At 41.3% G+C, this 27,713-nt stretch overlaps 1 protein-coding gene across 1 annotated transcript in view; it reads right to left on the reverse strand.

The window, feature by feature from the left end:
* ar (androgen receptor) overlaps nt 1-26,996 on the reverse strand; it is a 112,252-nt gene extending 85,256 nt beyond the window's left edge. The window contains exons 1-2 of the mRNA XM_053484933.1: nt 25,273-26,996; nt 1,813-1,961 (exon numbers count right to left, since the gene is read on the reverse strand). Of these exons, the coding sequence (XP_053340908.1) occupies nt 1,813-1,961; nt 25,273-26,504 (1,381 nt within the window). The 5' untranslated portion in view covers nt 26,505-26,996. The remainder of the gene's footprint in view (nt 1-1,812; nt 1,962-25,272) is intronic.
* Nucleotides 26,997-27,713: the final 717 nt, after the last annotated feature.

Here is a 27,713-nt window from a genome sequence, read left to right on the forward strand (position 1 = left end):
TATGTGGTTGAGGTAAAGGTTATTTAGGTTGAGGTTAATAATTATCCGGTTGAGGTAAAGGTTATTCATATTAAGGTTAATGGTTATGAGGTTAAGGTAAAGGTTATATATGGTGCAGTTAGTGATTATGAGGTTGAGGTAAAGGTTATTTAGGTTGAGGTTAATGGTTATGAGGTTGAGGTTAATGGTTATGAGGTTGAGGTAAAGGTTACTTGGGTTGAGGTTAATAATTATCCGGTTGAGATAAAGGTTATTCATATTAAGGTTAATGGTTATAAGGTTGAGGTAAAAGTTATATATGGTGCAGTTAGTGATTATGTGGTTGAGGTAAAGGTTACTTGGGTTGAGGTTAATGGTTATGAGGTTGAGGTTAATGGTTATGAGGTTGAAATAAAGGTTACTTAGGTTGAGGTTAGTAATTATCAGGTTGATTAAAGGTTATTCATGTTAAGGTTAATGGTTATGAGGTTGAGGTAAAGGTTACACATGGTAAAGTTAGTGATTATGAGGTTGAGGTTAATGGTTACTTAGGTTGAGGTTAGTAATTATCAGGTTGATTAAAGGTTATTCAGATTGAGGTTAATGGTTATGAGGTTGAGGTAAAGGTTACACATGGTGAAGTTAGTGATTATAAGGTTGAGGTAAAGGTTACTTAGGTTGAGGTTAATGGTTATGAGGTTGAGGTTAATGGTTATGAGGTTGAAATAAAGGTTACTTAGGTTGAGGTTAGTAATTATCTGGTTGAGGTAAAGGTTATTCAAATTGAGGTTAATGGTTATGAGGTTAAGGTAAAGGTTATATATGGTGCAGTTAGTGATTATGAGGTTGAAGTAAAGGTTATTTGGGTTGAGGTTAATAATTATCAGGTTGAGATAAAGGTTATTTAGGTTGAGGTTAATGGTTATGAGGTTGAGGTTAATGGTTATGAGGTTGAGATAAAGGTTACTTAGGTTGAGGTTAGTAATTATCTGGTTGAGGTAAAGGTTATTCATATTGAGGTTAGTGATTATGTGGTTGAGGTAAAGGTTACTTAGGTTGAGGTTAGTAATTATCAGGTTGAGGTGAAGGTTATTTAGGTTGAGGTTAATGGTTATGAGGTTGAGGTTAATGGTTATGAGGTTGAGATAAAGGTTACTTAGGTTGAGGTTAGTAATTATCTGGTTGAGGTAAAGGTTACACATGGTGAGGTTAGTGATAATGTAGTTGACAGGAAGGTTACTTGGGGTGACTCAAGTGAGGTTGAGGTCAGTAAAGTTGAGGTTAATGCTACTCAGAATACTATTAAAATTACAGAGTTTTTTAATATTTCAGATCAGGGTTACAAAGTTAAGGCTAAGGCTTGTGATGGAAAGGTTGCAATATTAAATGTTAAGTTTCCTAAACTCAAGCTGAAGTTCCTGAGGTTGAGGTAAAGGTTCGAATTATAAAGGGGAAATGATTTTATAACTGCTCTCCTGTAAACATCTTACTCTGTTTGTCTTTTTCCTTCACCAGAAGGGGCAGTTACTGTCAGAGTCCTTGACTGAAGAGGGCTTGGCTCTTATTTGCTGAGCTCTGCTGAGGCTCTGGGTTTTCATTTTAGTAAACGTTGAATTGCACCTGATCCTCATCATCCATCTGAGGACTGGAAGCAACCGATTAAACGAGAGGAATCAGGTGCGCTTCTGCTCGGGCTCGAATGGAGAACTGCAGATACACCATCCCTACTCTAGCGTACAATGTGTGTGTGTGTGTGGCCATGTGTAGTTGTGATTGTGGTTGGGAGGGGGTGTGTATGTGTGTTTTTGTGTGTGTTTGTGCGTGTGTTTCTACCTTCCGCTGCTCTTTTGAAAAACACTTTGCAGCTGCCGCAGGTCAGCGCTCCGTAATGGCACCCGGACGCTTCGTCAGAGCAGATCAGACAGGTGCGCTGCGGAGGGAAGAAAAACTCCATGGGGAACACCTCCCTGGCACCCTCCAACCTGACACACACACACACACACACACACACACACACACGTGTCGGAGTGAGGAGGAACACTTTCACAGTCTGCGTACACAAAAACATTCAAATAAACTTCAAAGTGCAGGAAGTGATTTTATCGTTACTGTGGACCAACCCATCCTCCATAACGCCTGGTTTAACCCCCACACTGGCACATGGCTGTGCGGCTCTGAGGTGGAAAGATTATCAAACCCGACTTCTACAGGTATCTTTAAGGTTTTTTATGATTCTTAGGAATTGTTTTTTGACCAAATGAGATAAACAGAACAATCAGATTTTTACACCTCAGTGACATCATCACAGGGAGTGTGACCGTTTAACAAAAAGATCTCTCTTCTGGTTTTTCACAAATAAACTGATCTCTCTGGCTCATCTAGTCTGGGTGACCACGTGTGTGTGTGTGTGTGTGTGTGTGTGACTCTTACAAAGCAACGACACTGGAGACTCCTTCCTTAATCATCACGGAAATGTATTTCTCATAAAAATCTAATTTATTACCTAATAAAGGCTTTAATTAGACAGGAGAGTTAAGTGTACTCCATGTTTGTGGATTACGTTGTAAATGTGTGTGTGTGTGTGTGTGTGTGTGTGTGCGCGCATGATAATGTGTGTTATGTTTATTTCTATGCATCTCTTTGACCTTGTGTGGCCAGAAACCTTGAGCTCTCACAATGACCATCACTGGGCTGTAGTTATGTCTGCAGATGGTTTACACACACACACACACACACACACACACACACACATGGCCAGTGCTATTCGCTAGTGCGAGCCTGAGCAATATTCCTGAATTGAATCTACAAAACAAATAAGCAATTAAACAAACCAGCTGAAAATGTTTCAGGATTTGTGTGTGTGTGTGTGTGTGTGTGTGTGTGTGTGTGTGTGTGTGTTAAAAAGCTGCAGGTGTAAACTTTTTTTTATAAAGAGCAAGACAGAGAGAGCGAGGCAGAGAGACAGAGACAAAGAGAGCGAGACAGAAAGAGAGACTGAGTTGGGGACAGTGAGACACAGAGAGTGAGACAGGAACAGAGACAGAAACAGAGCGGGACGGAGAGGGCGAGACAAATTAATAGTCTAATGTTGATCCATTTCTTGGTTTGCGTCTTTCTAATGTTAGTTATTAATCGTTTGTGTCCAGACGATTCCTCCAGACGTTTCCTCCAGACGTTTCCTCCAGACGATTTCTCCAGACGTTTCCTCCAGACGTTTCCTCCAGACGTTTCCTCCAGACGTTTCCTCCAGACGATTCCTCCAGACGATTCCTCCAGACGTTTCCTCCAGACGTTTCCTCCAGACGATTCCTCCAGACGGTTCGAGATGCTGCGTTTCTCCAGACGCCGGAGCTCGGTGTTTAATCTCTCCGCACCGCTCTCGCCTCACTGACGTTACATTTTACCGCCGAACGTGAATGAGGTCACACCGTCTAATTGCGCTTCTAATTCAGTTGTTACTTATTTGTTTTCCCAAACACGCCCGGGTGCCTGCGTCTGTCTCTGTCTATAATAAACATTGATATTTAGCTGTTAAATAATTGGCCTGTAGCCACGCCCACAAAACAACATAAAAGATCAAGCTTGCATTTGAAAAACGACTCAAAGCCGATCAGGTTCACGTTAGCGATGTCCTTATATGGAAATTGTAGAATACGAGAATGTTTTTTTCTTAACAACTGACTGGAGGTTGAAGGAGAGGACAGGTCCTGTGGAAACGCTCCTGGGGGTGAGTTCACGGGCCGCGCGCACCTCCCGCGCTACCTACTCCTCCTCAACTCCTCGTCCGCCCGGAACACCGTGTGAGGCTTGTGGTTTACCAGATATCGACGTCGCTCAAACCGGAACATTAAACCGCGTATCAGACGGGATGACGGGCCATAAACAGGCCAAGGCGGGAACAAATAAATAAATTAAGATGTCAGAAACTGCTTTTATTTTTAGATTTATTTATTTATTTATCTTTAAGTAAACATCTCTATGATTTCATGGGTCACCTCATTATTATTATTGTTACTATGATGCTATAAGGAAAAATTTATTAATTTTGGTATAGAATTAAATTCCTCAAATTTTTTGGTCATTAAAAACACAACTGTTGGTTTATGTTTTCAGAATCTGCACAGAAAATAGTGATTTTTTTTGTGTTGTTCTGGTTCTAGAACTTTGGATGATGTTCTCCTTATCGAGCTCTTTGTCTTTCCTGGAATTCACCAGACTCGTTTTTCCAGCTGGAAAGTGACCCATGAGTGGTTTATCTGTCCTGACGAGATGAGCAACACTTTTACTTTCCATTCTCTCTCTCTCTGTCTCTCTCTCTCTCTCTCTGTCTCTATCTCTTTCTCTGGTGTTTCTCCAATGGCTCAGATTCTCTCCATCTCCTCACCTTTTTCTCTCCCTGTTTACGTTCTTCTCAGATCTAGAGGTTCCTCAGAGATGGACTCAGGTCTCACATGTTTACAGTGAAGAGAAAAAGTGATGAAGTTTCTCGACCATCACACCAAACCCTGCACGGTCATGACCTGCCAAACGCTTCCACCAGGAACTCTTTGATTTATCATTAAAAAGGTTCCTCAATCCTCTGATGTTCTCTAAAAGTTCTAAGAACGTTTGAAGTTAAACACTCACACTGCATCATTTCTAATTAGCAGTTCGACAACATGAGCTTTGTTCGGTCTAGTCAATGAGAACGTTCTGTCAAAGACGTCCTCTGACTACAATCATTACCAGGTAGACCTAAAACTTTATCTAGATCATGGTTAGAACACGACACCTCTGGCACTCCCTAACCACTTTAGTAAACCCTCAGTGGCCTGGAGGCTCTCAGAGGGCTTCTGTTTCACGAAAATGTTCTCCTTTACAGATCTAAATCCGTTACACAGGCAAAGAACCACTGAGGAACCTTTGAGAAAGTCGTGTTTATCTGGAAAAATACAAACAAATGCGGAATAAATCGAAGCGTCCCAGAACTTTATAAAGAAGGCACTTAGTTTTGTGGACAAGTACATATTGTTTATTTATTAATGTAAATAAAATAATAAAATATAAATAAACTTAAGGAATTAGATAAATATTTCCTACAAGTTAAAATAAAACAATCAATATGACTTTTCCATCGCAGTTGTGAAGTACACAATAACACTAATGAAGTCTCAATCATCTTTCTGAAAAGGGGTGGAGCCTAACAAACTAACAGTATAAATAGACTCCACCCACCGTCTCTACCGCGGTGCCACTAACCACAGCTAACGTGACGTGTTACATTCACTAGCCGACGGTTTTATGGGTCACGCTGGTGTTTTTGCTTAGCGTATCAGAAATGAACGTTTAATCAGTGCCGTGTTTCGTCTGAGCGCTTTAGACTTAATCACAGGAAACATCGGGTTAAGACCTCGGCGTATAGACACGTCTCCTAATAAATCATCACTGCTTGATTCGTTTAATTATTTCTGTTCGGCTTCTTTAGCCTTTAAACTCCGCAGAGGTACAGACTCTGTATTTATAGGCCATACGCATGGAAATGCATCATCGCAGCAGTGTGTGTGTGTGTGTGTGTGTGTGTGTGTGTAGCATTGTGTAATTTGATTCAGTTCTGAGTAAGCAAAACAAACAGACTCCCTAACACGTGGTGATTACAACATTCGGTTTGTTTTCTTTACAAACAGTTTATACGAGAAAATGTCATGGAAAACGTCTTTGCAGCATTATGTACTAAAAAACCACATACACACACACACACACACACACCAATTAGTTACAAAAAAGCTTAATTTAAAACAGACGTCTAAAACATCCACTGTTCGTGTGTTTTGCATTAAGTTTGTTTTAAAAACACTGGGCTAATGAGCCGAGGGAGGCAGAAGTCGATCGGCTGGAAGAAGTGAAACACCGCAGAGCAGTTGGGATTCCCTCACAAATACACCACACATCCCCCACAAATCCCCTTACAAATCCCCTCACAAATACCCCCACAAATACCCTCACAAATACCCCCACAAATACCCCACAAATACCTCACAAATACACCCACAAATACCCCACAAATACCCTCACAAATACACCCACAAATACCCTCACAAATACCTCACAAATACACCCACAAATACCCCACAAATACCCCACAAATACCCCACAAATACCCTCACAAATACCTCACAATTCCCCTTACAAATACCCTCACAAATACCCCACAAATACCCTCACAAATACCTCACAAATACACCCACAAATACCCCACAAATACCCTCACAAATACCCTCACAAATACCTCACAAATACCCCACAAATACCCACTGTTCACTACATAATGCACATGATCACTAATGTGGGCGTGTCCCAAAATACAAATGCTGTTCACTATGTGGAGAACATGAACACTAATATGGGCGTGTCCCAAATGCCATCCAATTTTCATTAAATTGTGCACATTGAGATTTGGGACACGCCCATTTGGGTGTGCTCAAACTCACACGCCCTGTATATAGTGCACTCACTCACTCATCCTCTATACCGCTTTATCCTGTGTTCAGGGTCGCGGGGACCAGGAGTTCTCCCAGGGGACTTGGGGCACGAGGCGGGGTACACACTGGACAGGGTGCCAATCCATCACACACACACACACAATGGGCAATTTGGGAACGCCAATTAGCCTAATCTACTAGCCTAATCTAAATGTCTTTGGACTGTGGGAGGAAACCAGAGAACTTGGAGGAAACCCACCAAGCACGGGGAGAACATGGGAACTCCATGCACACAGAGACAGGAATCGAACCCGAACCCTGGAGGTGTAAGGCGACAGGGCTAACCACTACACCACCGTGTCGCCTATATAGTGCACATGAACATTATATATGTTTTACTCTGTGTTTAAACAGAGAAAATAATAATAATAATAATAATAATGTTTTTTTGTGGTTGTGTCTCAAATTTCACAAATAACTCTAGATAAATAAAACACATCCCGCCTGTACACACAACAATGTGATTTGCAGATAAAGCTCCTTGGTTAGGTAACACCACCACATGTTTGTGTACAGTGTGTGTGTGTGTGTGTGTGTGTCTCCGCTTCACTTGTTCCAATGCTATAAATAGAAGCTGTCTTTATAATTCGTCCCTCGTCCTCACCTGGCCTGTGGAGAAACCCTGCCTGCCTCTGGACTGATGCTCGAGCAGACGGTGAATGAGACGCTCCGACTCTCCCGGCATTAAATCTCTCTAACACGTGCACGTAAAGAGTGGAGTGCACGCACACACACACACACACACACACACACACACACACACACACACACACACACTATGGCTTTTTTTAAACACACACACACACACACACACACACACACACACTACAGCTCCACAATGTTTTGCACGATTATGATGTCATCATGATGTCATGTGTACATTGTGGTGACTGTTTTTTTTTTTTTGTCGCCCAGTAATGACGTCATCACCATGTGTTTTACATATAACACTCGTTAGTAAACGCTACTGGATTTCCTGGCCGGGGTGATGACAGCTGCAAAAGGTTATCACCCAAAATAAAAAGAGTGTGTGTGTGTCATCTTTAATGTCGGCTGTGAGAACAACCTGTTCCTTTATAACCTCATTCACCTTACTTAAATAATATGTGTGTTTGCATATGTGTGTGTGTGTGTGTGTGTGTGTGTGTGTGAGATACTTTGAAATGGCCCTGCAGTATCATATTCCATTCTCCATTCAGGTAGTAAATAAATTAATAAAATTGGAAACTTAAGCATTTACTGTACACACACACACACACACACCCCAAGAACATGTAATCATAAGTTGGCCTGAAAGGTATAAAAAAAAACTATGTACGATAAAGTGTGTGTGTGTGTGTGTGTCAGCTTTGAATCTGTCCGGTAACTACAGTGACATTCACAGAACCTTGCATAACCTGCACACACACACACACACACACACACACACACACACAGACACACACACTTTGTTAAACCTGTGCAGTTGAGTAAGGTTAAGGTTCAGGCGTGTTTAGGGGCGGAGTCAAGAGCATGAACATGAAAAGTTTAGTAATTATTTAAATTCTTATAAAAACCTAGATTGGGTAAAATTATCATTATTATTATTATTATTATTATTTGGAACGAACGTGTGTGTGTGTGTGTGTGCGTGTGTGTGTGTGTGTGTGTTTGGCGAATACAATTAAACTTTATTTAAACTCAGTTTAAGTGATTTGACTTTTTTGCTTTCACCCTCTCAGCCACTCTGTTTAAAAGCCTCTAAAATATTATTGTTATTTATTTATTTATTTATTTATTTATTTATCTGCGACTTGTCCCTTGCGGTCTGATAAACAACTGGCGGTTTAATGTGCGCTTTTGATTTTTTCGGCTAATGCCTCGACTCTGACCTGCGGGGCCGGGAGCGAGTGCTCATGACATTTTCATTTCATTTTAATGCTGAAAAACAACTTTTTATTAAAGCGACATCAGCGCTAACCCTCTCCATTAGACTCTCACCATCAGGGGTTCAGAGTTTTCTCTTTTTCTCCATTAATATTCTGTCTGTTCCTCACTCATTCTCTCATTGGTCAGATTAGTGTGTTTACATTTAACTGAAATTCTTTCACTTCCTGCTGGATGCAAGACTGTAATTAACAAACCCTGACACAGCTCACGACTGAACGCAGGAGAACATCGGGAGAATGGAGCTGAAGAATGGAGCAGAAGAACAGTGAAGAAAAATGGAACAAAAGAACATATCAGGAGAACAGAGCTGAAGAACATCAGAAGAATGTAGCACAGAAGCATAGAACACACAGGGAGAACACAGCAGGAGAACATATGACGAGAACAGAGCAAAAGAATGAAGCAGGAGAACATGTGAGGAGATCAGAGCAGGAAAACAGAGCTGAAGAACATCAGAAGAATGTAGCACAGAATCATAGCAGGAGAACACAGTAAGAGAACACAGCAAGAGTAAAAAAAGGGAGAACACAGCAGGAGAATGAAGCAGGAAAACGTGTGAGGAGATCAGAGCAGGAAAACAGACATGAAGAACGTCAGCAGAATGTAGCACAGCGGGAGAACACAGCAGGAGAACAAAACAGGAGAACAAGGTGGGAGAACATAGCAGAAGAACACAGCAGGAGAACATAGCAGGAGAACGTATCACTCATATTGGTTGCTCTGTAAAGCTGCCTGCAGGTCTTGAAGGAGATCTCTGCAGGTTTGGGTCGAAGCTGCATTTCTGAAGATCAGTTCTTAAAGCAGTCCTACACGCCAAACACTGTGTGTGTGTTAATGTCCATACTGAATGATTCAGGAGAAGCACTTTAAAAAAGATTATTGGTCTTTTAGATAATAAATTATTCATTCTGATCGACTCAGGATACCTTTGGCCATATGTTTGCTGCTAATGCTAATGCTAATCACCGCACAAGCTAACCAACTTCACTTTCTTCTCAATGGTTAAGTAGCGAGTTCAGGATGCAAAAGTGGGCGAGCGCCCAGAGCCCCGAACCACCAGGACCCCATGACTTATGCTTAACTACGTCTTTTTAGGAAGCACTTACATCTAATGTTTAAAATTATTTAAATCTGGGCCTCCGAGTGGCGCAGTGGTAAAGTGCTCGCCCTATCATCCGGAGATCGCTGGTTCGATTCCCAGGTGATGCTGTAAACTCTCGCAGCTGGAGGTCTAGAGAGCGCTGATTGGCCGAGCTCTCTCAGAGGGGAGGGATGAGAGGTACTTAGTGCTCCCACATTAATCCCGGCTCTACAGCCAATCAGGGGCGTCTGTGAGCTCACGCAAGCAGAAGGAGCGGATAGCGCTGTCCTCCGAGTGTGTTACGCCATCCCCAATAGTGCACCCAATGGTGGCATTACGTGGTTAAAAATCCCCCCAATAAATAAATTATTTAAATCCTCTTGCTAAAATAGTATTAGAATGTTATTGCGTCACACGAGTAGCTTTGAAGTGTTTTAACCCCCGCCCCCAAAAGACACACTACTATAGTACATTCCACGTGGTTAAAGTTATTCACTGCAGTTTGAATGAACAGCGGGAGACTTACATCTACAGCCATGAAATTAAGTTACCCAAGTGGCGCAGAAAAACAGAAAAAACGGGAGGAGAAAGAACAGACAATTAATAGGAGCTTTGGCAAAAGTAACAGCCTTTTTCATGCCTGGGCATAATCACAAGTCACTTCAGGTCAACAATGTCAAGAGAGGCTGTCTTGTTATTCTCTCCATCGAGCACAAAGTCAGAAAATCAGTGCATATGGATTCAAAGTTTTTTAAAGCCAAAGCTTGCAAGGTCAGATTTTAGTATTTTGACCTACACTTTTCCCCCCTCCCTCGCACATAATAAGGCTAATTACTTAAATTATATTTTAAATTAACATTATTTATCAATATTAATATTATGTCAATCATATCCGAAAACAGGGAAAAAAATAAAGAGAAGAGAAGGAAAGGCAAGAAATCTAAAGATAAGAGCTGATCTTTTTAATAAGTATTTTTTGGTATCTTTCGTGTCACTCCATTGACCCGTCATGGGTTTTCTCACTTTAGTGAACAACATTGGAGACTGATGGTGCTGAAACACGAAGGTAACTGATCAGTGATATCAGATATATAAACTGACAATGAGTTACATTCTAACTGTACAAAGATCATTGTTTGTGAAAATATTTTAAATTAATGCATTAATTAACCTGTAAATGTTTTATTTTTTTCTTCTAAAGACATCTGGATGAGATTGCTGTGGGGTGACGAGTGAAGGGAAGTTAAAGGTAAGACTTTTAATATAAGCACTGAATGCACAGAGCCCCATATCCATGTCCGCCTTGAGCCCCCAAATGGCTAAATCCACCACTGAGGAGAAGTTGCGCTTTCTGCTAATATATATAAACATGCTACATCGCTAACAAACATGCTAACGTATAAGCATAAACCTTATCTCATGGAGTAAGGAAAAAAAATGCTTATAATCATGCTAATTTATTAGCATAATGGTACTGTTTCCATTAGCATGTTCATATATATGTTTAAATGTTATAATGATAATAATACCATTTAATTATAATACTAACGATAGTAAACCAGAAACACTAATGTTTACCATTAAAAAAAAAGAAAAAGTCACTGCTAATAACATTTTTGCTAACACTCTCATAATTCTTACAAGCTTTATTTCATTATTATCATTAGCTTAATCATTTTATTAAGTTTTTAAAATTATACTCTAATCCTTAAGGATAATTAGTTTATTTATGTTCTGTTTATTTTTTTATTTAGATGTTTACCATGTTTTTATGCTAGCTATTTTATGCTAATACACAAACAGACAACCGGTCATGCTAGCTAACGGACTAGCGTCGTAGCATCCCATTGCACAGAACACGAATCCTTTGAAACAATAAATACATGATTATTCCTGAAGGTTTTTTTTTTAAGGATGATTAAAATTTATTTTATTTTATTTTAGGAGGTGACTCAGGAGTTTATTGTTTATATTTATTTAAAGTTTATTTGGTTTGTTCTGAAGTGGAGTGTGTGTTTAACGCTGCTAATAAACACTGCGAGCGATGTGATGATTTACAGCACTGTCTGAAATTTCTCTTTGACCCAAATCCAAAAGTTTTGAAGACTATGTGCACACACACACACACACACACAGTAAATAAAGCAGTTAAATTAACAGAGACTGTGTGTGTGTGTGTGTGTGTGTGTGTACAAGAGAGAGAAACAGATCCTCTTTATAAGTGTAAATAAGTGTTTAGAGGAAAATTCTTTGGCATTTCTCTCTAAATTGTTGAAATCCTCTGCAGTTGTTAAAAATTTAGTTTAACTCAGCACACGGACCTGTCTCTCTTCTCCTGTTTCTCTCTCTCTCTCTCTCTCTCTCCCCCTGTCTCTCTCTCTCCTCCTGTCTCTCTCTCTCCTCCTGTCTCTCTCTCTCTCTCTCTCTCCCCTGTCTCTCTCTCTCCTCCTGTCTCTCTCTCTCTCTCTCTCCCCCTGTCTCTCTCTCTCCCCCTGTCTCTCTCTCTCTCTCTCTCTCTCTCTCCCCTGTCTTTCTCTCTCCCCCTGTCTCTCTTCCTCTCTCTCTCGCCCTGTCTCTCTCTCTGTCTCTCTCTCCCCTGTATCTCTCTCTCTCTCTCTCTCCTCCTGTCTCTCTCTCTCTCTCTCTCTCTCTCTCTCTCTTCCTGTCTCTCTCTCTCTCTCTCTCTCTCTCTCTGTCTTTCTCACTCTCTTCCCCTCCGCCCTCTCTCCTCCTGTCTCTCTCTCCCCCTGTCTCTCTCTCTGTCTCTCTCTCCCCCTGTCTCTCTCTCTCCCCCTGTCTCTCCCTCTGTCTCTCTATCCCCCTGTCTCTCTCTCTCTCTCTCTGTCTTTCTCACTCTCTTCTCCTCCGCCCTCTCTCCTCCTGTCTCTCTCTCTCCCCCTGTCTCTCTCTCTCTCTCCCCCTGTCTCTCTCTCTCCGCCTCTCTCTCTCTCTCTCCCCCCCTGTCTCTCTCTCTCTCTCTGTCTCTCTCTCTCTCTCTCTCTCTCTCCCCCTGTCTCTCTCTCTCCTCCTGTCTCTCTATCCTCCTGTCTCTCTCTCTCCCCCTGTCTCTCTCTCCTCCTCTCTCTCTCTCTCTCTCTCTCTCTCCTCCTGTCTCTCTCTCTATCTCTGTCTCTCTGTCTCTCTCTCTGTCTCTCTCTCCTCCTGTCTCTCTCTCTCTCTCTCTCTCTCTCTGTCTTTCTCACTCTCTTCCCCTCCGCCCTCTCTCCTCCTGTCTCTCTCTCCCCCTGTCTCTCTCTGTCTCTCTCTCCCCCTGTCTCTCTCTCTCCCCCTGTCTCTCTCTCTGTCTCTCTATCCCCCTGTCTCTCTCTCTCTCTCTCTCTGTCTTTCTCACTCTCTTCCCCTCCGCCCTCTCTCCTCCTGTCTCTCTCTCTCCCCCTGTCTCTCTCTCTCTCTCCCCCTGTCTCTCTCTCTCTCTCTCTCTCTCTCTCTATACCATAAAGGAATCGGTGTAATGGTGTCTGATGCACTGAATGAACCGATCGCTCTCCACCTGATCAGATTCCTTTAAGCCCACACCCCACACCCCACTGAGAGACAGGATGTTTTGTTAAAGCTGTAAACATGAAGTGTGTACAGTACATGGAACGTTTTCTATAATATTTGTTTATATTTGTTTTTGCTGTAATTGAGACGCGTAAATCCTTAATTAATCAACTAACTAATTAATTAACTAACTAACTGACTGACTATCTGACTAAGTGACAGACTGATTAACTAACTCACTGCCTAATTAAGTAACTAACTAGCTAATGACCGACTAACTAAAGAATAAACTAACTAACTAACAAAACAACTAAGAAACTACTTGTGGAAGTAACAGACTGTTTAACTGACAAGCTAACTAACTGAGTAACTAACTGATGAACTGACTAACTGGCTGACTAAATGAATAACTGACAGATTATCTGACTAACTGGGTGACTGACTAATTAACTAAAATAACTAACTAGCTACTGTAACTAATCAACTAACTGACCAAACAACTAACTGTGTCAGTAACTGGCTGTTAACTGACAAAACTAACCTCCTAAGTAACTACCTGACCAACTAACTTACTAAATTATGAACTAAATGTGAAGGCTGTTCAAGTCAAACTGGGACTTGTGATGAAATTTCTGGTAAATTAAGGTATAAAAGCGAATGACGTTTACAGAAGACTGCAAACGCATCACACTGATGAGACTCTTAGCCGCGGTAAACCATGTGAATGGTGAATGACGATCTCAGAGCACACTGCCGTCGTTCCTGTGAACATCCAGCGAGTGGAACGCCTGATCCTTGAAAATCTGTCTGTGTGAACTGTACACACACTCATTCATCAACACCACTCGCACATTACAGGGACTCGGCTGGCAGTCATCGCCACGTCCCCCAACAGTCCTGACCTCGCTCCAAGACATCTCCAAGACGTTTGGAAAAGTCATTAAAGGAGTTCCCAGGAGGCCGGGAGTAAGGAGAAAACTTTCTACCTTGATGGTATCTAAGCACTAGTATCGGGGGATTATACAAGGAAATTCAGGGTTTTGATTGTTCAGTTATTCTGCACTATCTAAAGGCCCACTTTGACGGCTCCTGAGTGGCGCAGGGGTAAAATACCCCGCCATATCATCTGAAGATCGCTAGTTTTCGATTCTGTAGCCTCCCACAGCCAGGGGTCTGGAGAGAGCTGATTGGCCGAGCTCTCTGAGAAGGGAGGGATGGGAGGACACTCTGATGCTCTCACGTCAATCACGGCTCTACAGTGATTCTCTGGAGCGGATAGTGCTGCTAGTGGATACATTTACATTAGGACATTTGACGGATGCCCTTATCCAGAGCGACTTACATTTTTATCTAATTATAGATCTGAGCAATTCACTTTTATTTCTATATCACTTTTAACAATCGTCATTGTTCCAAAGCAGCTTTACACAATCAAAAGAATGATTTAAGTTTCTATGGAATGTGAATGTGTATGAATTAAAATGATCAGATCGTCCCTGATGAACGAGCTGAGGGCGACGGTGCTGAGGAAATTTTACGGTATTTGTCAGGGTATTTATTCCCCTGAGATGGTAATAGGATGAAACCTTGAGAGGAACCAGGCTTAACTCATCCTCATCTGGGTGAAAGGGCCAAAAATAGGCAACTTGGTGGTTGTGGACTAGAGTTAGGGTTTGAACCTAGGACCTTCAGAACTGTAGTTCTGATAAGACTGATAGTGGACAACGCCGTCCTCCGAGTGTGTTACGCCGCCCCAACAGTGCGTGAGGGAGCAGTTCGAAAAGATGCGGTTGGTTGGCATCACATGGTATCACACTGATAGTCTTTGGTCCTCCCTGCCTGGTGGTTGTAGCCTAGATGGGGGAGTGTCTTATTGACGGGTGGCAACTGGACGTGAGTAAATTTGAGAGAAAATCTGAGAAAATGCCCCTAACCCCCCATCCAAATAATAAACTCCCACATTGACTCAAATGCCCCCTCAAGTAACTCGCTCGCTGAGTGCTATATGATAATTAGAGTATGTGGGTTTTATTATATTTGTTCTTAAGCTTAAAAATCACTTCATACCCATTAAATGTACAAAAATACACGCCTTCATGACGTAGTCATGGTAACGATTATCTGTGTGTGATGTAGGTGTGTTTTGTGCACGACCTGAGTAGTTAGGGGTCATTCTATCTCCTCTCTATGCCTTTCTCAATCACACCCAGCCACACACACACATACGTACACACACACACACACACACACACACACACACACACACACACATATAGGGATAATTTATTATTTATCGATTGGTGTGGTAAATTCAATTTGTACTTCCCTGAAGGAGCATCCATCTGTTATGAATCCTTCTGCTGATCCAGCTAAGTGGACTGGTTTTCACACACACACACACACACACACACACACAAGCCCCTTTTCACTTCGTCCCCGCATTAACCACTCACACACTTATAAATAACACTTGTATATATAAATGTTTTATGGAAAAAAACATTTGTGTGTGTGTGTGTGTGTGTGTGTATATATATATATATGGGTGTATATTGGTGTGCTGTGGAGTTTCGGGTTCTCCCAGTAAGCTCCCCCATGCTACACTAATAATTTATAGGCAGTTGTAACTCCTGGTTTTGGCTCGCTGACAGGAAGTGAAGTCCTCGCTCTTCTATTCCGCCTCGGTCTCTTTACAAGGACGCCTCGTTATCCGACTCCGATTTCACCGAAGCGCTCACCCACCCAGCAGACGAGCGAGGAGTCGGTCACCAACGCCCCACTCCGCTTCAGACATGATCGGTGCCACATTAAACCCAAACAAAGTGTGAGCGTCCGAGCCGCTAGTTAGCGTCAGTGCCGCCTCGTTGCTCCCACGCTGTGTACCATCTTAACTTTTATCACTAACTAATCACAACCTTACTCATGAGTTAGAATTAGAGTTTTAAAAAGTAATAAACCGCTCGGGAGTGCCGTGCTAACGCTTTTTTACGATCTTCTAAGGCAAAAAGTCGTAAACATGCACGTGTGGTTTTGTTACAACAAAACTAGATGTGTCCCCCCCGAAGGTCCTGTTCCCATCTCCTTCATATTGAAGCGTGAATGCCGACATTTTACGTTAAAACTTAACATAAGTGAAAATGTGTTTGAAATGTTTTTGTTTGTAGTCTTAACTTAATAACGTTAAAGGAATTTGCCTATGTTTTTTTTTAAACATCCAGATTATATCAACAGATGAATTCTAATTCGGAGATTTTAAGTGTTTGGTCAACAGCTGGATTTTAATTTGATCAGATTTTAGGTGTTTGTTAAACAGCTGGATTCTGATCAGTTTAGATTTATACCATTTGGTAAGGAGCTAGGCTCTAATGAGATTTTAGATGTTTGGTAAACAGCTGGTTCTGACTGGATCAGATTTTCAGTGGTAAAAAAGCTGGTTACATTTTTTTTTTTACCAATTGTTTGGTGAACATCTGGATATTAATTGGTCTAGATTTTTAGTTTTTCGTAAAACAGCTGGATTGTGATTGTGTCAGGTTAGTTGCATTATTATTTAAGGTATTTATTGTTGTGTCTGGATTCTGATCAGTTAAGATTTATACCATTTGGTAAGGACCTTGGCCCTAATGAGATTTTAGATGTAAACATCTGGATTATAATTGGATCCAATTTAAAATACTTGGTCAACAACTGTGTTTTAATTAGATTTTAAGTGTTTGTTAAAGCTAGATTGTAATTGGTTTATATTTCAATTGTTCGCTGAACATCTGGATACTAATTGGTCTTTAAGTGTTTGGTAAACAGCTGGACTCTAGATTTTAAGTGTTTGATAAACAACTGAATTGTGGTCATTTTACAGTTTATCTGTTTGCCAAGAATCCTGATTGGTTGAAATTTTAAGTGATTGGTAAACATCAAATTGCATCATGTTTTTATTGTTTGATAAACAGCTGGATTCTGATTGGTTTAGATCTCGAGTGAGAGCGTTGAGTGCTAATCTAACGAGCTGCACCACAGCGGGGAACGGCAGCGTTGCATTATAACTGAATGAAATCAGAGATGGTGAAAAACGTTCCTGTCTGTAGCTGTGCAGATTCACACATCATCCCTCAGCGCGGGTTCGGCTTTAGCGCGAGATATACTTGTTCCTGTTTTTATCATCGCGATGTTTACTGTTCTGTTGAAAATCCTCATATTGATTTTACAGTAAAACCTCAGTCAAGTGAAAAAGCTGCCATCAACACTTTTCACTTTTTGCTCGCAACGTCTGTATTTGAACGATTTCCTCGTCCCTGACGGGGAATAAAACATCGATCCACTTCTGACAGAAAGCCTCTGAATACATACTAATAAATAAGTGGGTGGAGCCTCGGGGTTTGCCCATTTGAGAAGGCTTGTATGTGCTGTGGTGTGTGTTTTTACGCAAACCTGCCGCGTTTATCCAAGTGTGGTTTTAGAAAAACCGCAAAATCACTAGAATTAAAGCAGCCCTGAGATAGTTCTACTTTTTAACACCATAGAAGGGATGACTGGGGGACTGGGGGACAATGCAAAATAAAAGTCCAGCATTGACGTGAAAACATTACCACGTTTCACACGTGCTATTTTACACATTCTCTATAACGGTATTAAGTTATTGAGAATTTCATAATTTAATTATATGCTGCTTATTATTTAGTGTTTGCTTTTTAAGTACTTTTTAAGACAAAAAAAACAGCTGATTTGTTTGTTTTTTACATTAATATTTACAGAGTCCAACACAATTTCAGTATAGACTCAGTATAAAGACTATGGTTTTTTAAAAATATATTTAACTTTAATTTTTTATTTTATTTTGTTGTTTAATAAAGAACACCACTGTATATACACTATATTGCCAAAATTATTCAAGTTCGTCCACAAAGTTGTAAGCATGAAATTGTCCAAAATGTCTTGAAGTGCTGAAGCATTAAGAGCTCCTTTCACAGCCGAGCCCAACTCCTGAACAACAAGCCCACACCAGTTCCAACATGACTGCGCACCAGTGCACAAAGCAAGGTCCATAAAGACACGGATGAGCGAGTTTGGTCTGGACGAACTTAACTGTCCTGCACAGAGTCCTGACCTCAACCTGATAGAACACCTCTGGGATGAATTATAGTGGAGACCGCGAGCCACGCCTTCTCGTCCAACACCAGGGTCTGATTTCACAAATTCTCTTCTGGAAGAACGGTCCCATAAACACACTCCTAAACCTTGTGGAAAGCTGTTACAGCTGCGAAGGGGCGGGGCCAACATCATATTAAACCCTATGGATTAAGAATGTGATGTTACTTGAGTTCATATGCATGTGAAGGCGATGCTTTCGGCAGTGTAGTGTATTTACCAGTTTTACAGTTACTCTACTGTCCCACAGTTAATCACTGTTTACTATATCCACCACCCTCTCATCAGTCTTTCTTTATTCTCTCTTGAGGTTGATAAACCGAACAGACTTTGAGCTTGTCATGTTACTGAGAAACTCGAAAGAAGTGTGAACTCCCTGTTCCCTCTGACACTGGAGACTCCTTCCATTCGTGTTACATAAGCACTAACTTAGAAAACTTCACTATGTCGAGGATTTTTATAATCTGTTACACATCAGCGGATCATCAGCATGCACGTCCCTGTGAATGTGCTGTTGCCATGGAAACCATAACCATTAGAGCGAGCGTGTTAATATAAACCTGTACTACTGTCAGGGCTGCTGCACTGGAGAATTAATCAACAGCAATCAGAGCACAGGACTCAGCAGCGACTGTGGTATGAGCAGAGTTATAAATGATAACACACACACACACACACACACATGCAGAGTGTTTATTTTTATTTCCTGGCTCTAGTAGCTCCATCACGTGGACTGATAAGGTGAAAGAGTTTTAGGTTGCGTCTCGGTGAGCGAGTAAAGCCGCCGATAAATCCCGCTAAGTGTCCTGCAGCGTCCGCCGTGGATCCGTGCGCTCGCTCTGCCCGGAAAACTCTGGGAAAACTGCACACGAACTGTTCCCTTACGCTTCTCACCTTTATGTCGAGTTTTACTGGTAACCCAGGGTTGATGTTTCACTCGTTGGGTCTCACAGTACACTATGTCCTCAGTTTGACTTTTTTTTTTTTTTTATCCGAGTGCTAAAGCTCATCAAGTTTAGTCACACTTTCATCTGGAGAAACGCCTCTATTACAATATTTATTGACTTACTGAAAAGCTCAGCAACAAACACAACATTGTTTCACTAAACAGAGTGTGCAATTATTAACAAAACAAAAAAATATATATATTTTTTACTTAAATGAATTATTAAATGAATTAAATGAATTATTTTATAAAATATGATTTTTATAGAAAATTTTTTTTTTGGTTATCTGAATTATTAACATTTTTATATATCTAAATATTTAAATATATAGAATATAAGTATTTTTCTATTTAAGATCTTTTAACAAGAAATCAGGATTTAGAAATCTATTTTTATTTTAAATTATGTTTCATATTAACATCTCTTAGTGTCACTATTAATAAAAAAGAACTACTTAATTTTAAAACAATAGTTTATTTATTCTAGGATTCTGGAACTTGAATGTAAACTAACTAACTAAATGATGCAGGTAAAAATCCAAACCTATCTAGGGTTAAAGGTCATGTGTGTTTTATATCAAACAGATTTATATTGGATACCAATTTATAGGGAGTTTTTAACCTAATTTTTTTTTAACAATAAGTTTTATTTTTATATGAAACAAGGACTATTTTTGTATATAAATTACTGTATATTATTTAATAGAATCACTTGATGTTTGTTTTGTATCACTCAATTTAATTACATTTTATTGTCTAATGGTGTGTTATTAATTTGTTATATTTAATGACTCTATGAGGACCAGACTCGTTAATCAAATGAAGCATTGTGTCTCTCCTGTTACTTTATGATTGACGTATTTGTTAGTTTGTTTGATCCACAGTACGAGCAGTAGAAGGCTTTAGTTTTCTGAGGTCCGTACCCCTGCTGTCTCGTTATAAGGACCTGTGTTTCTTTTTTTTTGCCCTCACAAAAGACTAAACACACTCTGCGAATTTACTGACTGATCTTTACTCCCACGTTTTTGTTTTTTTCCCCCAGGCCATCCTTCCAAAAAGTTCCACGTAGCACCCTGGAGCGTTCCTTCGGCTTTTATTTCTCTCACTTTAAAGTTCTGTGTGGAACCTCACCTTCCCTTTCAGATGGGATTCAGAGACTCTTTAAAACATTAAATCAATTTACTATTAAGGATCCCTTTCTCAGTAAGCGCTCACACACACACACACACACACACACACTTTTTTTCTCTGCATTGGATTCCACAGAAACCACCGTCAAGGCAACACTCGAATGAATAAAGTCCAACTACGGGACACAAAGCTGGCAAGCCTTCACACACACACACACACACACACACACACACACACACACACACACACGCATGCACACACACGCACTATTTAATTTTTTCCAGCACGGGCTTTGCATCTTGTTCTAGTTTTCATTATTACAATTCATTCACATTTTTTTTCTCTTTCATTTATCGTTATTGCATTTTATCACGTACCATTATTTGTACATTTCCAATTTTAAAAATTCAAACAGGATGTGCCAATTGCCAGTTGTTTGTTTGTTTTTTTGCTGTTTGATCCGAACTGCTCATTGGATTTTGAGTCGTCTGTTGGGAAACGTCACTTTGAAACGATTCCAGGACAACACGCTACCAGCGCTAATTAAATCCACCCATCTAGCGAGGAGACGAGCGTTCCTCTTAGCGTTAATTAGCACAAGCTGTTGTTAACCTTTATGTTTTTGTTTGTTTCTCACATGCTGCTGTCGACTCACTTTGTGTACGCTGTCCGTGTTTCGGACTCACCCTGTGGTCCCGAGTGTGTGTGCTGCGTAGTGTTCTAGTGAGACTACAGTAACGACACGCCCATGCCGTGTTGTTCTTTTGGGAATAACTGGTTTTGATGCAAATCCTGAGCGCTTTGGATATTTGTGTTTGTGTATGTGTGTGTGTGTGTGTGTGTGTGGGTGGGTGGGAACGAGGCTTCAGCCTGTGCAGGGGAAACCGCAGGACTGTGATTTGTTGTCGTTCATCCCTATGGAATGTTGTGAAATTCTTTAACTGATGATGCTAACAATGCTAGCTAATGACGCTGGAACAAAATGATACTCTTTTCCGCTGCATTCAGATTACAACCAGAAGTGGGCGTGGCCTCAACCCTAGCTTGTTGTTGTTTACAACATGATTGACATCTGCGCAGGTGTTTCAAAGTCTCCAATAATAATTGAATGGGTGTCACAGGCCCCTCCCATCTTGAAAGCCCCCCCCTCTTATTTAATCAAATGTTGGTAATCACCAGTCCCGATTTTCTAACCTGCCTTCAGTTAAACAATAAGCATATGTATAAAATATAGAGTTTACGTAGAATTTTAAGGATAATGATATTAAGTGTGACGAGACTGTCGCCATGGCAACACTACTGAGCGGAGGTACGAAGTTTAACATTAACTACGAGGCGACAGATGAAACAACCTGTCATCTGTTTTATATCTGTTTTAAAGTTTACTAAGAGTGTGTTAGCACTAGCATCATGTGCGCGCGTTTTCTACAGAGTCGCTCACATTTGATTCAAATTCTTTACATTTGACTCACTTTATAGAATTTGGTCTTTTCACCTTCTTGTGTGTGTGTGTGTATGTGCTAGTTATTTAATTTTACAAACGTAGTTGATTCATAAACCCAAAACACTAGTGTTCCTATTAGTCATACCTGCTAATTAGCGCGCTTTGTCCCGAGCATGTTTAAGAGCGCCGCGCGTTTGATTCATTCAGACTCTTAATTGTTCCTTTATGACTCGTTTTTTGCAGGTTTCGTTTTTTGAAAAAGCGTAAAAATGCTAACACTGCTAAATGCTGTGAGTTGTTAAAGCAGGAAAATATTGATCCTCATTAGAAAAGATTCATTTAAAGGCCTAATTCCATCCTGGCTGCAGTTTTTGACAATAAATTAGAAACTTTGGCGCTTGGCCTGGATTTTATCGTGCTCTTTTTTTTTTAAGCCAAAATGCTGATAACTGAGACTGCAAACTAGTGACTGTGCTAAATATTCATGAGATTTTAAAAGGAAAAAATGGTAAAAATGTAAATATAATTTTGTTTTTTTTAAATAAACAATTTGAGAAGAAATTTTTATTTGAGCAGAATACACTGTCCATTAAATCCTGAAACTAAATCTGTTTATGCTCGTGATTTCACTCTCAGGTCGGTTTTATTCCATTTTATATATTTTTTGTTATATTTTTTCTAAGCATTCGCACTTTGTAAATTGTAAAATATTTATTTATTATGTTTTTTGTGATGCTGCTGTTTTTTTTCCCCACACAACACAATCCCCTTGTTTTCTGTCTTTGTCTAATGTTCCCTTCCTTCTCTCTGAGAAAAGGGTTCTTCGAAGGTTTCTGAAGTGGTGAAGGGTTCTCGGCTTCCTAAACAGGTTCTACTTGGAATTACAGACGTTCTACAGAGGCTCTGTCTGAAGATAAACTCTAAAGTCTGTTTTCGGGTCACAGACAGAAGCTTTACTGCAGACGGACTCCCTAAACACGGGAAAGGGTTCTAGATCAGATGTTTTGCTTTCTGACCGTGTGTTCTATTAACCTGAAACCCTCTGCTTACAGACAGAGGAACCGGTAAGTGTTCTCAGTGTTATGAGCATAAGCAGGGCGCTGGTGAGATCGTACACTGTTAATTCATCACTCTGAGCAAAAACATCAGGTGTACAACCGTCAGACTCTCTCCGTCTCCGTCTCCGTCCCTGTCTCCGTCTCGGTCTCTGTGAGTGTTTCAGGGAAAACCTTACAGACTCCCAGCAGAACCATAAAACTTCTTCTTTTTTTATTTTTAAGCAGAATGTTTTAATTAGCCCAAGAGGAGCTGAGACTTATCCTTCACTGAATCGCCTTTTGCCTTTCTCTCTCCTCAGCTCCACTGGGTTGAGGAGTTTTAAGGCCACAGAACTCCAGATTAACACTAATTAGAGAGGAAGCACAACGAGGTAAAGCTGAAGTAGCGCTGAATAAATGTTTCACCACCGAAACGTCTTTAAGCTGTAGATGGAAAAACAGCGATAAATAAAACGAACTGAACAGGCTCCAGGTCGAATCGCGAGACGCGCGAACCCGCCACGTTCTGTTCCTTTAGTTCTGCACCCTGGCTGTTTAGAGACGTTTCCTCCTCCGCGCACGTCCTGTCATGGCCTCCTACCCAAAGGGTGTTGTCTTGTTCTTGTTGTATTTTTATTACCTTGTGCTTTTTTAAATTGTACATTAATTAGTTAATTACCTCAATTAATGATGGAAAGCATGAAAGGCGAAATAAACGATTAGACTTTGGGGAACAGAAGGGAACCACAGCGTTATCAGGAGTGAAGCGGGACATGGCGGATCTCTGTACACAATGTCCTGAAACACTTTTACTAATTTATTTGTTTTAAGTAAATTAATGTTAATGATGATGATAATTAGGCAGCGATTCTTCCTGAATGATCGAGGATGATTTGCGCTTTTAGTTTTTATTTATGTTTTTTTTTTCACTTAATGTTCTTTGGTGATTTTCTTTACAGTGGCGTTTGACGATGACGTGTTTATTTCAGATCGCTCAGATACGAGAGAGAATTATTGCAAAAACTGACATGAGCTCCTGTAGCATCTGATTGTGAAGAAAAACAAAAATAATAATAAAAAAAGACGAAAACTTTTACTATTTTACTATTTTTAAATGTATTTATTTGATTTAATTTTTTAACAAATAAATAAATAATTAGCTATAAAGATTAAAACACACAGGACGTGAAGTCGAACATTAACTATGAGGAGACTGTTTTACCTCTGTTTTAAAGTTTACTAAGAGTGTGTTAGCACCAGCATTAACACACTATTTTCTACAGAGTCGCTCAAATTTCATTCTTTACATTTGACTCACTTTATAGGAGTTGTTGTTTTTTTCCGCTTCGTGTGTAGGTGTGTGTGTGTGTTTTATTTCTCCTACACCACGACGAAGTGCCAACTATTACAACTTTTTACTTATTAAACATTGAATGAGTTGTTGCTATGGAAACGATACCACATCAGATCAGAGCGAGTGTATTAATATAAACCCATGTCACTGCCGGAGCTGCTGTTATAGAGAACTAATCAACGCTTTCTCTTCAGGCTGCAGGACTCAGAGCTGCATCACAGCTGTGTAGGAATGAGTGAGGAATATGTCTTAATGATTATTAAATTATGATCAATTAATAAAAACGATAAGGAGGCTTTGTTAGGCCACGCCCCCTGTGTAGCTCAGTGGTTAAGGCATTGGACTACGGTTCGGAAGATCCCAGGTTCAAACCCCACAACCACCAAGTTGCCACTGGTGGGCCCTTGAGCAAGGCCCTTAACCCTCATCTGCTCAGATGTGTAATGAGATAAAAAATGTAAGTCGCTCTGGATAAGAGCGTCTGCTAAATGCCAAAATGTAAATGTAAATGGTGACAGCGTTTGGGACAGTTTACAGCTCGTATGTATTTTTATTCTTAACGTCGCACGGCTCAGTGGCTATATGTGTAAATATATACTGTAGGTGCTCAGTGTTGCATGGAAATTGCGACACATTTTGGTGAAGTGTCGGATCATTCCTCCCTCTCTCTCACACACACACACTTTTATTATTTTAATATAAAACAATACATTTATTCTTTCATTTATATATATATATATATACAGTATTATATATTATTATTATATTTTTTATTATTTTATTTTATTTAACTTACACTTTATTAATAACACTAAACATCATGAGTGTATTTTCAAAGGTATTGTTTTAAAATTTATTATATTCTGTTTCTATTCATTTCAGTTAAACTTTCCAGGAATTACTGCCCCAACACACACGTTTTATATATAAATGTATTTAAAACAATAAATTTACTTGTATATCATTAGCAGCGTTATTGTGTTCATCATCTCTAATGTTCTTACATTTTCATCAAGTATTGAACACTCTGTTATAATATATATTTTTATTCATTTCTCTTTTACTTTCCAGGAATTACTCTGAGTGTCAGCACGCGCGCACACACACACACACACACAGCTCTCAGAAAAATGAGCGGAATCAGCTTTAAGTATGTATGAGCACATGCCAGTGTGTGTGTGTGTGTGTGTGTGTGTGTGAGTCTCACCTGCCGTCCTGCATGCTGCTCACATCCAGCCACTCTCCGACCTCGTTCTTCATGCACGTGGCGCTCGGGTAGGGCACGCGCTGCAGCACGGTGCCGGGCTGGTGGTACCAGGGCTCGTGCGCGGCGCTGAGAGCCGGTGCCGGTCCGCTGCGCGCGCTGTAGTCGTACTCGTACGGGCTGCAGATGAGCGGAGCGTCCAGTCCCGGGCCGGCGGAGACGGAGGTGCACGCGGGGCTGCCGTACTGCGCGTGTCCGTAGCGCGTGACCGGCGGCGGCGGCGCGGCCTCGGACTTCACACTCACGCCGCCGTAGCGCGGCGGCCAGTAGTACCGGTAGTCATCACCGTACCGGTCGTGCGCGAGCTCGAAGCTCATGTGCGGGTCATGTGGTTGTTGTTGTTGTTGTTGTTGGAACTGGCAGGACGCAGAGGACGAACCCACCGCCGCGCTCGCGCACTTGACCCCCATCAGTCCCTGTCCGAAGTCTCCGCTCTCCACCTGGTGATGTGCGTGAGTGTCGTCCTGCATCTGCATCATCATCATCCTCATCACGTCCTCCTGCTGCTGCTCACCGCCGCTTTTAAACATCTCCAGCAGTTTGGTGTTCTCACGTCCCGCTGCAGCGGCGTCTCCAGCACCTCCTCCAACACCTCCAACACCTCCTCCTCCGACACCTCCGCTCCTTCTGCTCGTGTCGGTGCTTTGCGCGTGCACTCGCTCCTCTTCCTCCTCCTCCTCCTCTTCCTCCTCTTTTCTCCTCCGCGCTTCGTAAAGCTCCGCGCTCCGCTGCGAGGCGTCGTGCTGCGCGTGCGGGTCCAGGGCGAGTCCCAGGGACACGGACACGGCCTTGCACAGCTCGCGCGCCGTCTCCGAGATGCTCGTGCTGCCGGTGGTGCTGGTGTTACCGTTGCAGCAGCGAGAGCTCGGGACGGCGCTCGTGTCGCCCCCGCTGGCGCGCGCTCTCGGTGCGGTGTACCCGGTGTCCTGGCACAGCAGCTCGCTCAGGGTGCGCGCCTCCGGGTAACCCCCGGTCTCTCTCCCTCTAGCGGAGCGCGCTGTCCCCCCTCCTCCTCCTCCTCCGGTGCCGCTGACCCCGTGCGCGTCTCTCCACTCCCCGTCCCACACCTCCGCCAGCGGCACGTCTCCCGCAGCTCCGGTGTCCCGCGCGCCATGAGGGCGCACCATGCGGAACGGGTAATCAAACACTCCGGTTAAACCGAACCGAGCCTCCATAACAGTCCAGCTCACACACACTCACACACTCAATCACACACACTCAGTCACGCGCTTTAACACACACACACCGACTAGACTCCTGGAGTGTGTGTTTGTGTTTGTTTTTGAGTTTGGTCTTTTTAAAATTTCCGCCACAGTCAGTGTGTTAACGGTCCTGCGCCATCGCCGACCACACACACACACACATACATACACACATACACACACTGTTCTCGGATGTGTGTTTACCTTCGCAGTAAGTCAGAGTGTGAAGGTGAGAGCGGAGGAGAGATGCGGCTCAAACACACCGAGCGCGCGCGCAGAAAGTTTCCCGTCCCCGCGCGTCCTCGCGCACACGCACCGAGTTTCCCTCCGACACCGGAACCGAGGATCCGCTGAAGTTCCAGTTAAAGTTACCAAGTCACTCTGACGAGCGGAAACAAACCGGACTGAATCCCGGGTCCGAGGGCCCTGCGCGCGTCCGATCGCTCTGTGTGTGTGTGTGTGTGTGTGTGTAAGAGAAAGAGAGCGCTGAGTCGTCTCTCCGTCTCCGTGTCTTCCCCCTCCGGTGCAGTAATGAGGGCAAACCGGATCCGGGGCGGCGGCAGGGTTGCCATGTCAACAAAATCCCTCCACCTACACGGGACGCACTGCCACATACAGTACATCACAAAACTCTTAATATTTATTATTATTATTATTATTATCATTATTACAGTTTAATAATAATAACATATAAGCATAATAATAATAATAATAATAATAATAATAAATAACACTAATAATAATGATATAATAAAAATATAGTAATATAATAATATATCACAAAACTGTTAATATTTATTATTATTATTACAGTTTTATAATAATAACATATAAGCATGATAATAACAATATAATATATAATACTATTAATAATTATATAATAAAATAAAAATATAATAATATAGTACATCACAAAATTACTAACATAATAATAATAATAATAATAATAATAACTGTTGTTAGTTATTCACTCACATTCTATAGTTATTACATTATTACATACAACACAGTTACACTATTACAATAAATACAGTATATTATTATATTTTGTAGATATTTTTTGAACTAAATATTAACTACATCCCAGTTTACACCCCAACCATCCACTCCAGAACTTCCTTCAGCACCACAACCCACTTCAAATCTTCCTGCTGCAAATCATTTGAGAACTCTACAGACGAC

Source organism: Clarias gariepinus, chromosome 24 (assembly GCF_024256425.1).
Source record: "Clarias gariepinus isolate MV-2021 ecotype Netherlands chromosome 24, CGAR_prim_01v2, whole genome shotgun sequence".
Lineage (NCBI taxonomy): Eukaryota > Metazoa > Chordata > Actinopteri > Siluriformes > Clariidae > Clarias > Clarias gariepinus.